Source organism: Sminthopsis crassicaudata, chromosome 1 (assembly GCF_048593235.1).
Source record: "Sminthopsis crassicaudata isolate SCR6 chromosome 1, ASM4859323v1, whole genome shotgun sequence".
NCBI classification, from domain to species: domain Eukaryota; kingdom Metazoa; phylum Chordata; class Mammalia; order Dasyuromorphia; family Dasyuridae; genus Sminthopsis; species Sminthopsis crassicaudata.
The window spans coordinates 460,369,215-460,379,365 of NC_133617.1; the positions used below are offsets into that span (position 1 = coordinate 460,369,215).

Sequence of the window (10,151 nt, forward strand, 5' to 3'; positions counted from 1 at the left end):
TTCTACTATCTGAAACATAGATATTCATGTATATTCATGGATGCTGAAAGAACAAGTGATTCTTCAGGGATTACCTATTTCCATAGTTAAGCTAGCCACCTTTTGCAGAGTCCAAATAAGAATTTATATGAGAGATCCAAAAAACAGTCCCTTATCATAGCAGATGCTGTAGGTCAAGAAAGCCTGGAGAAATTAAAGAGCCCTGAATCACCATGATATCTCAACTAAACATTAGAGCTGCCTAAGTTTTAATAAAGCATTTTTTTATTTATTCATTTTCTAATAGTATTTTTTTCCCCAAATGCATGGCAAAGGTAAGTTTTCAACATTCATCTTTGCAAAACTTTGTGCTCCAAATCCCCCCCCCCCCCATACACCATTAAGACAGCATGCAATCAGATACAGGTTTAACATGTGCAATTTTTCTAAACATAGTTCCATATTAATCAAAAGCATGAAATTATTAAATGAACTGTCAGTTAAAAGACTTAAAAGTTCATAATTTAGCTTTTTCTGAAAATAATACTTTGGAAAATTTTCAATAATCCTTCACTTTTAGACTTAATTTTTTACTTTTATTTAATGAGATCACCATTGTGACTATCCAGACCTCCCTTTTCCTCACTTGCATTCTGTGGCTCCCGTAATGTAAACATTCTTTATAGAGATATAAATATTCTTTACTTACTAAATTATTCTTTACTTATGTTCTGTTTCTCAACTAGACAGATATCTTAAGGTCAGAGACCATGTCACTCACTCCTCTGATATTCTCCCACAGAGATAATAGATGACATAGTGTCTTAAAATTTTCATAGTACTTTGCATACATGATTTCATTTGAATCCCACAAAAATTTGGAGATAGGTATTACAGGTATTCATATGCCACTAAAGATAAGGAAAATTCAATAACTTAGCCATAGTTAGACAACCTGTTTTAAGTTCAGATTCAAAGTCAAGTTTTGTCTCATCCCAAGTCTAATACTCTTCCCACGCATGCTCAGAATAATTGTGTTCAAAACTGAATTTACCACTGTAAAACAACTCACATAGGCACATAATAGGGAGAAGACTATGTTTGGTTTGTAAATGTTCATTACTTTGACTTCCAATAATCTGTCATTTCTAATTCAACTAATATACTTTTAATTAAGTGACTTTTAAGTAAATGTGAATTTAAATACACAAATTATGTGTACTTTTCTAGATACAATACTAAAAATTAGTCAATCCATAAACATTTATTAAGTACAGGTATGGTGTGAACCACATATATAAAAAGAAGTAAAAGATAGTTCTTAATTTCAAGGAATTCAACAATTTAATGGATGAGACAATATACAAACAAATGTATATAAAGCAACCTATAAATAGAAGTGATTTATAGAGAGAAGTCACCAGAATTAAAGAGGGGCTAATTCTAGCTTTTAGTTTAAAAAAAAAAAAAAAAAAAAAAAAAAAAAAAACAACAACAACTTGGTTTGGACTTTAAAAAACCTAGGTTTAGCAAAGGAAGGGAGAGTTCAGACCAGAGCAACAGCCAGAGAAAATGCCCAGTGCTAAGAGGGAGTGTCTTATTAATGGAAAAGCAAAGAGATTAATATCACTGAATGGAAGAATTGGTGATGGGGAATAAGGTATGAGAAGTCTGGAAAGGTAGGAGGGGGCTAGGTTATGAAGGACTTTGAATGCCAATGAGAGCATCTTTTAGGAGCCACTGGAATTTGAGTGGGGATGCGTTGATAGTGGTGGTGATGGATCATATGGTCATAACTTTGATTCAGGAAAATCTATTAAGTGGTTAAATGGAGGATGGATTGAAGCAGGGAGTGACATGAAACAGGCCTATCTGACAGCAGTTTATGACAACAATGCAAGCATGAGGTGATGAGCTAATGCAGTAGCAGTATTAGAAGAGGGTGTATTCCAGAAATGTTGCTGTTGCAAAGGTGCAATTGACAAACCTCCACACCAGATTATATATATGGAGAGTAGGTGAGTGAGTGAGTAGTACAGGATGATTAGATTGTAAAACTCAGGTAGTTGCAAGACCAGAATTTGACTAAGGACCCCAAGGCTAGACTCAAGAAATTGAGTAAAAAAGATAACTTATATGTCTCAGTATCTTTATAAGAATTTCCAACTTTATGGAAATGCTGAGGAAAAGCCTTTGCAAAGTCAACTTTATTTTATCTACAATTATACTTTAAAGATAGTTTACAGAGCTGTAAAGTAGAAACGACTTATAATGTTAGCAAGCTTTCTGGCTAAAGTAGATTTGTTTTTTCCTCCCACCAATTACGGTTACTTTTATTGTGAAAACACTCCCAAGAAACCTTTAGCGAAAGTCTCGTTTTCTCCCTTGTAAAAATAAGGGCATTGGAGTGGATCGATAATCTCCCAAAGAGATAAAGGCACAAAGCAGAATTATCCCAGATTGGAGGAAGGGATCATAAATGATGGAAAGATGCATTAGCTTATAGCAGTTAAGAATCACTAGTGTCTGGAGAACTTCTCAAGTTTTCCTCATCATAGAGATGGGTGGGTTGAACTAGATGATGCTTCCAACTCTATTCTGCTGATGGGAATCTGGGGAAGCGTGCAGCTCCCCTCCTTCCAAGGGCTCAGAAGCAAGCTCGAGTCTGGAAGTTCGCAGGCCCCGGCCAGTGAGGTCATCGCGGGGCGGGGCTTGAAGCTACTTAGGCTGCCACTTGAGCAAAGGGCTAAAAAGGCACCGGATTTTAAACGACACTCTTCTCATTCTAAAAGTCCAGAGCACATTCTACCCTTCTCTCCCTGGTCCGTGCCTCCTTCCCTTCCAGCCGCGTGCCTGCTTCGGTCGGCGAGACCCCTGCAACCTCGTCAGCCCCCACGCACTGCTCACCGTAGGCGTATATGCCACGCAACAGGTCCTCCCGCAAACCCATCGTGTCGAAGGTGGGTGTCACGTCCACCTCTTCGCTGGTCTCGAATTCCACTTTGGTCATGTCTTCCTCCTTCAGCAGCCGCTTTCGCGCAGAACCTGAAGTAGCCATCGTGGCTGTGGCAGCCATACTTCCCGGAAAGCCGAAAAAAGGTAGGGAGTGGGGCAACGAACTGCTCGTGCGCTTAAGCCGAAACCTCAGAAAAATGTGCACAAAAAGAGCTGAAACGCTGCGCCGTCATTTGCCCATCGCCATAAAATAAGTTAGGATAGGCGGGTGTACGTGCAGGAACGTGCAGACGGTTCGTTGGTCCCCCAAATCACGTGACCGCGAAAGACCTCGCGCTTTCTCTTGGAGTGGGCGGGGAGTGGGCCGAGTGCCTTGTTTGCCTCAGCCTCTTCCGGGCCCCATAAGCTTCCTTAAGCCACCTAAATAACCAAGAGAATACGGGGACGGGGAGGAAATTATATTTTAGTAGGGGAAGAAGTCCCGGCTCTGGGGCACGGTTCATAATAATTGTTTATTCAAGAACTTTAGATAATCAGGGTTTACTTTATTAATAAATCTTATTTACAAAACATATACATAGATAATTTTTCTTCATTGACCCATGTAAAACCTTGTTCCAAATATTTCCTTCCTCCTCACCCCCTCCCCTAGATGGCAGGTAATCCAATACATGTTAAATATGTTACAAGTACATGTTAAATCCAACATATGTATACATGTTTATAGTTAGTAATCTTACTGCACAAGAAAAATCAGATCAAGAAGGAAAAAAAAATGAAATAATGAAAACAACAAAGAGTAAAAAATGTTATGTTATATGCTCATTTTCACTATCATTTCTTACAGAACAATAACATTCCATAACATTCATATACCACATTTTATTCAGCCATTCTCCAACCGATGGGCGTCCATGTAGTTTCCAGTTTTTGGCCACCACAAAGAGGGCTGCCACAAGCATTCTTGCACATACAGGTCCCTTTTCCCTTCTTTAAAATCGCTTTGGGATATAAGCCCAGTAGTAACACTTCTGGATCAAAGGGTATGCACAGTTTGGTAACTTTTTGAACATAATTCGAAATCGCTCTCCAGAATGGCTGGATACAATTGAACTCATTCTTAAAGATAGGAGCTGGAACACCAGGCTAGTTGACGAGAATTCTTCAAGAAGTTTTTGCTTTTGTGAATTATAATTCATCATTAGTATCCTTTTTGCTAGTAATGAATCTTTTGCATGCTCTGCATGTCTGTCATATGATACCACCCTAACAAAGTTGAGAATCCTTTTCATAAATAAACTGAGGTCTTTTAAACTAATTAATTAGCTGGGACCTTCTCTCTAGTTCATTACATATTAAATATTTAGTAAATGGAGAAAGTTTTCTTAATAACAATTACTTTTATTTCTCTATAAGGTTACTGAATATAGTCAGCCATAATAAACAAAGATATATGATTACATTTGGTAGAAGGAAAAAGTTTAAAAGATAGGTTGATGTTAGCTTGAGGAGAAACCTGAATATTAGATTAAAGAGATTGGTCATTATCTTCCGGGAATGGGAAGTCAATAAAGATTTTAAATCAGGGAAATAGTACTTATTAAGTTTAATTTGATAAGTGTGTAGGACGAATTAAAAAAGATTTGAGGTGAGAAAACCGAGTGTCTCTTGTAATTGTACACAAATTGATAAATATGTGAATCATGCTGGTAACACTGAGAATAAACGAGATAGGGACACTGGTGCAGAAAACAGCACTTTTACTGATTAAATATAAGAATGGTGGAGTGGGAGAAGAAAGAAGAGTAAATATCTACTTCAATAAGCAAATAATCATTGGACTCTTGATAATGATGTGCCACTGTTTGTGGCATAGTAGAAAGATCAAAAGTCAAAATACTTGGTTTCTAGTTCTCCTTTATTCACCATTTATATGATTTTGGACCAACAACTTAAGAAGCCTCAATGTTCTAATTTACCATAACCACAGTTCCAAAGCTCATTGGTATGTCCAGAGATGAAGGCCCTGTCCTTCTAAAGGGATAAGGTGAGTTTGGTTAGAAACTAGAGTCATTTTTCTCAACCATTCCCCTTCTTCTGGACTCTTCAAGTTGAGTTCCCTGTGGGGACTTGTCAAATTTCAAGTCTTCAAATTGTTGCTGCTCATTCTTTAATAAGAATGAACAATTAAGAGGAACAATAAAATTAGGAGGGTAATGTTTTCACTTGCAAGTGAATTGATTTAAGTGAGGCAAGGTTGTGCAAAGTCATGAGCCTCATTTGCCCCTCCAGAGTCATCCAAGTGCAGTAGCAAGACATAGATCAGGATGACTGGAGATGATCACAGAAATAGTGGGAGACTTTGGGTCTTTCTCAAGTCTCAGTTTGTCTGAGGCAATACCCATTCAGGTATTTAAGGATAGTTAAGAAAGGGGACAGATGGCCGACCTAGTTTTTCAAGTGTCAAATTGCTTTGAGCACTTTGGTGTTCCAGTATCAAGAGGGAAAATGGAAAAGGCCAACTACAGGTTGCTGAAGTAAAAAAAAAAAAAAAAAAAAAAACCTATGAGAAGATATGAATTTCCTTGTGGGTGAGAGCTAAGATTATCTTAGTAGAGTTATCTTGATCCCAGTGGGAGACCCCAGTCTGCTATGTATTGTCTCCTATGAACACTTTTTCTGATTTCTGTTTTGCTATGATTTGGATAAATGGGTTTTTTAATTTGCTGTGTATCCCAGGAAAAGAACTCTGGGAGAAGGCAGCTAGGTGGTACAGTGGATAAAGCACCAGCTTTTATTCAGGAGGACCCCAGTTCAAATCTGGTCTCAGACACTTAACACTTCCTAGCTGTGTGACCCTGGGCAAGTCACTTAATGAAGAAAGAAAGAAAAAGAAAGAAAGAAAAAGAAAGAAAGAATGAATGAATCTGAGAGATGAGTATGAACCACTACATAGAATTCCTAATCCCTCTATTTTTGTCCGACTGCATTTTTGATTTCCTTCACAGGCTAAATGTACACTATTTCAAAGTCTGATTCTCTTTATACAGCAAAATAACTGTACGGATACAAATACATATATTGTATTTCACATACTCTAATCTATTTAACATGTATTGGTCACCCTGCCATCTGGGGAAGGAGTGGGGGCAAGAAGGGGAAAAGTTGGAACAAAAGGTTTTGCAGTTGTCAATGCTGAAAAATTACCTATGCATGTATCTTGTAAGTAAAAAGCTATAATGAAAAAATAATAAATTTGCAATTTATTGTTGCATTAGCTCCTGCTTGCCCCATCTTTCTCTCCCATATCCTTTACCCAGGAATTTTGTCTAAGCAGAATCCAATGTCCTTGTGCTCAGAGTACTTCATTCTGTACCTATTTTCAGAACTCCCCTGCTATAAGGTTATAACTACTTATGTCTCCTTCTGTATCTTCCTATGTAATGCAATTAACAGCCCTCAAGCTTGTGGGTTTTAACTTTAATAAACCCTTGCCTCCCACTGTTCAGAGGTGCTTGAACAGAGCTGCTAGCCCCTTGCAGCCTCTGACAAATAATTTCAAGTCTTAATCACTGTTTTGTTTAATACATGTTTTAACTCCAAATGTATCTATTCTATAGGACACTCACTGCTGCAATTGTAATAAATTAGACTTTTAAGTTCAATAACTCCCCAAGTTCAAAGTTATTTCTCATAAGTGCAAGTCAAGAAATTTGATTGCCATCAATTCAAGAGATAAAGCCCTTAGACTACCGCAAAAACATTCCATAAAGTTAATGGAAAACTGATAACCTGTAACATGAAGGATTTTGATTTAGACAAGTTTGACTGATATCCACATTTTTTATCTGTTGGTATTTACTTTACTATTTTATTAGGCTGATTTTATTAACTGTGGTTAACAGTGTCCAAATTAGGTGTCCATGAAGCTAATCTCGTGAAAAGCCAAAGAAATCTGGGATAAAAATTTCTTAATATATTTTATGTTGTTCAGACCTGAAATAACAGCCTGAGGAAGAAAGATGAGATCTTAGTTGTAATATGTATATGTGATAAAAACCTTCTGAAATCATCTTTATTTTTACTTTCCAAATTGATATATGTAAAAAAAAATGTGTGTCAATGCTTATGATCCACACTTTCATTTAAATCATGTATTATTGCTTAACTTTTAAAAAATTTGTTTATAAGATTTGAATGCTCTGTCCCTCAACTGTCAACTTTAAAGTGTTTTTTTTTTTCTTTTTAAATCAAAAATCCTGTGTTTTCTACATCCACTTACATATCAACAAGAGGACAATCAATTTTCTGAATGTTTATACTACTACCTTCTAGTCATTAATATGTAGAGGAATTGCTCACCAGTAAAGTTTTCTACAAATTTGCAATTCCACCAGGAAAGAATAAGTGTACTTACTTCTCCAAGACTCTTACATGGCCTAAACCTCCCCCCAAAACTGAAGTCATGCAAATGATTGTAATTTACGTTTATGTTGTAATTTGCAAATTCTAAATCTTAGATTTTAATCCTCAACTATACTAGAAATTCAATTAATAAGCCCATAAAAGACTAGAGCAAGGATGGGGAACCTTTTTCCTTCCAAAGGCCATTTGGAAATTTATATCATTCCTGTGATTCCCAAAGAGGAGCAGCTCCATGTGCTGCCACTTTACAAATATCATTCCTGTTATCAAGTGAAAGAGCTTAAGCAGTAGGAGGTTGTTGCACCTAGCTTTCACTTTATCACCACCTGTGGTTGCCTTAACCAATGATTTCATGAGTCTCAGAGCGAGCCTGGCCAGCTGTTCCTCACCCCTGGACTAAAGTGTCATATAATTCTTAATTGTAGAGCCATGAGAGAATATTTAGAGTACTTGATCTGAAAAACTAAAAGGTATTTAATGAAATTAGAAATCTGAGAAGATTAACATAAGATTTATAAACCCAGACAGAAAAAGGAATTATGAACCTATAATTTAGCAGTTTATTCCAATGATATTCCATCTTCATCGATACTAGTTGATGTTTATATAAACTTCTAAATGATCAAAACCCTATCATAATAATGAGATCAGTATAAAGTCTTCTGTGAACAATAAACATCTAGTCCCAAACTCAGGCCTCACATAAACACAGAGAAACAAGCTAGCCAATGGATACACAGCTTACAGGGAATGTTGATTATGAAAATTTCCCCAGAAATAGTGCCAGTATATAGCCAACCCCTGTTGCCTTTTACTAGCTTTAAGCTCATTAAGATCTAATAGCGTTGTAGTCCTTCCCCACCTCCTGAAGTGGGGGGGAATAGTAATGTGATAGATATCCCCTAGGAAATAGCACGTTCACTGGGTCCTTTGTTTCTTCCACAATCATGGCTTGATAGACCTTTTTCATTAGTTTTGTAATACAAGGAACTCTTGCTCTATAAAGAAATCACTTTTGCTTGGACTAGACTGCCTCCCTTTAGGAGAATGGCCTTCAAGATGTGTTTCCACAAATTAATGCTTCTACTTAGTTTGGAGACATTTGAGTCTTAACTCTTGAGAACATGCTTGTTACTGCAACAATAACACAGAAATCAAACATGTACTTTTTATTCTTTAATGACTGTCACTATAATCATAAATTGCAAATATAGTCATCAAGAACACAAAGACACACATAACATGAGTAACAGAAGCACTGTGGTCTGTACTTTGACAAGAGAAGATAAATCGATTGTAAGGGCCCTTTAAATGGGCGGACACAGTGCAATGGGAGATTTGAGTCCCCCCAGGAAGTAATTTCTGTGGATATTAGGACTACCTTGTAGGTGGGATCTTGGCCACATTGAGATAGCTTTGTAATGGGTGACTCTCTCAATGATTGGCTGTGTGTGTGTCCTCACAGGCTCTTTAAAAGCCCACTGCAGGCAGCAGTTGCTCTCTTTAACCTGGAACTCTTTACCCTGGCTCCCTAGCCTGGATGGCCAAGCCAAGATGGATAGCCAAAAGAGGTAAGGATTTTGGTAGTGAACACATGGGTCTTCTGACCAGGTGTTCACGAGGGAACCAACAAGTCAGGGTGTCCCGTCCACCGGGACTTAGTTATTCGGGAGTCGAGGGGAACCCAGCCTGAAAGGGAAACGGGCGAGAAAGGAAGAGCAAGACCAAGCAAATTCTTGTCAAGGTCTGTTTATTAGGCAGAGAGAGAAAGCTTTTATATTTGTTGCTTGCAAAATTTATGGCTCGAGGGTGATAAGGAGAAGGAGATATCTCCTTCTGGCAGGGTTCATGATGCTCCTGTGGTTAAACATCTTCCCTGGGGCCTCCAGGGTTGTTAAGCTCTAGAATGTTCCCTTTGTGGGGCCTCCAGGGTCGTTTCTCCCTGGAATGTTTCCCTTTGTGTGGGACGCAGTTATCCCAGTTGCTCAATGTTTTATTATCTCCTGTCTCCAACATCAGGGCATCAAGTCAGGGCATTATGTGAGTAGGTATAAAAAAGGCTTTTAAGATTACATGTGGCTGTTCTTGAGTGCGCTACTGGTTATTAAACTATAGATTCAAGAGATCGTGGCCAGAGACCTTTGAAGGCCTCAGAGGAGGTGATCCGGGTAGAGTTGACACTGCAAAGGTCAGTGGTCAAAGGTACTCTGTTGGGCCTAGGGAAGACTAGTAATTGTAACTGCCAGGAGGGCATGTTACAATCGATCAGTGGGTGTGATTCCCAAAGAAGAGCAGCTCTATGTGCTGCCACTTTGGTACAAAAGAAGGATTAGAAGCCAAAATTAAAACAGGGGCCATCCAGGTGCTCACCGCCTTCCCCCAAGAAGTGAGGATGTTAGCCAAGCCAATGAGAGCCACAAAGAAGAAAGCAGCGGACATCTGGAGGGTGCCAGCTGAAAAGCCCGGGCAGGTGCCAAAGAAACATCCACCTAAGGTAAAATTCAAAAAATGGAATTCCTGAAATGCACACCAAGGCATCCCAACTTTTAGGTAACAAAACTGAGACGTTGCAACCTGACGTAAAGAATGAACTTTCAGACCCACATCTTAACCTCCATAGTGTGGCCAACACTACAAACTACTCTTGGATCAAATCCATTCATTCCCCATTGAAAGGGACGAACTTGCCTCTGAACTCTTCCCTGACTCCTCTGTCTGGTTTGGCAGCAACTTCATTTCAGAATGACTCTGGAATTTCCTAGGGGTTGTCAGATCAGGGTAGTGTTCCACCC

At 38.4% G+C, this 10,151-nt stretch overlaps 1 protein-coding gene across 1 annotated transcript; it reads right to left on the bottom strand.

Annotated features, from left to right (window-relative positions):
• Window positions 1–1,482: 1,482 nt before the first annotated feature.
• On the bottom strand, window positions 1,483–3,238 carry LOC141550310 (eukaryotic initiation factor 4A-III-like). The gene has a single exon (XM_074280823.1). The coding sequence runs from the start codon at window positions 3,053–3,055 to the stop codon at window positions 2,765–2,767; it is 291 nt and encodes a 96-aa protein (XP_074136924.1). The 5' UTR covers window positions 3,056–3,238; the 3' UTR covers window positions 1,483–2,764.
• Between the last annotated feature and the right edge of the window lie 6,913 nt (window positions 3,239–10,151).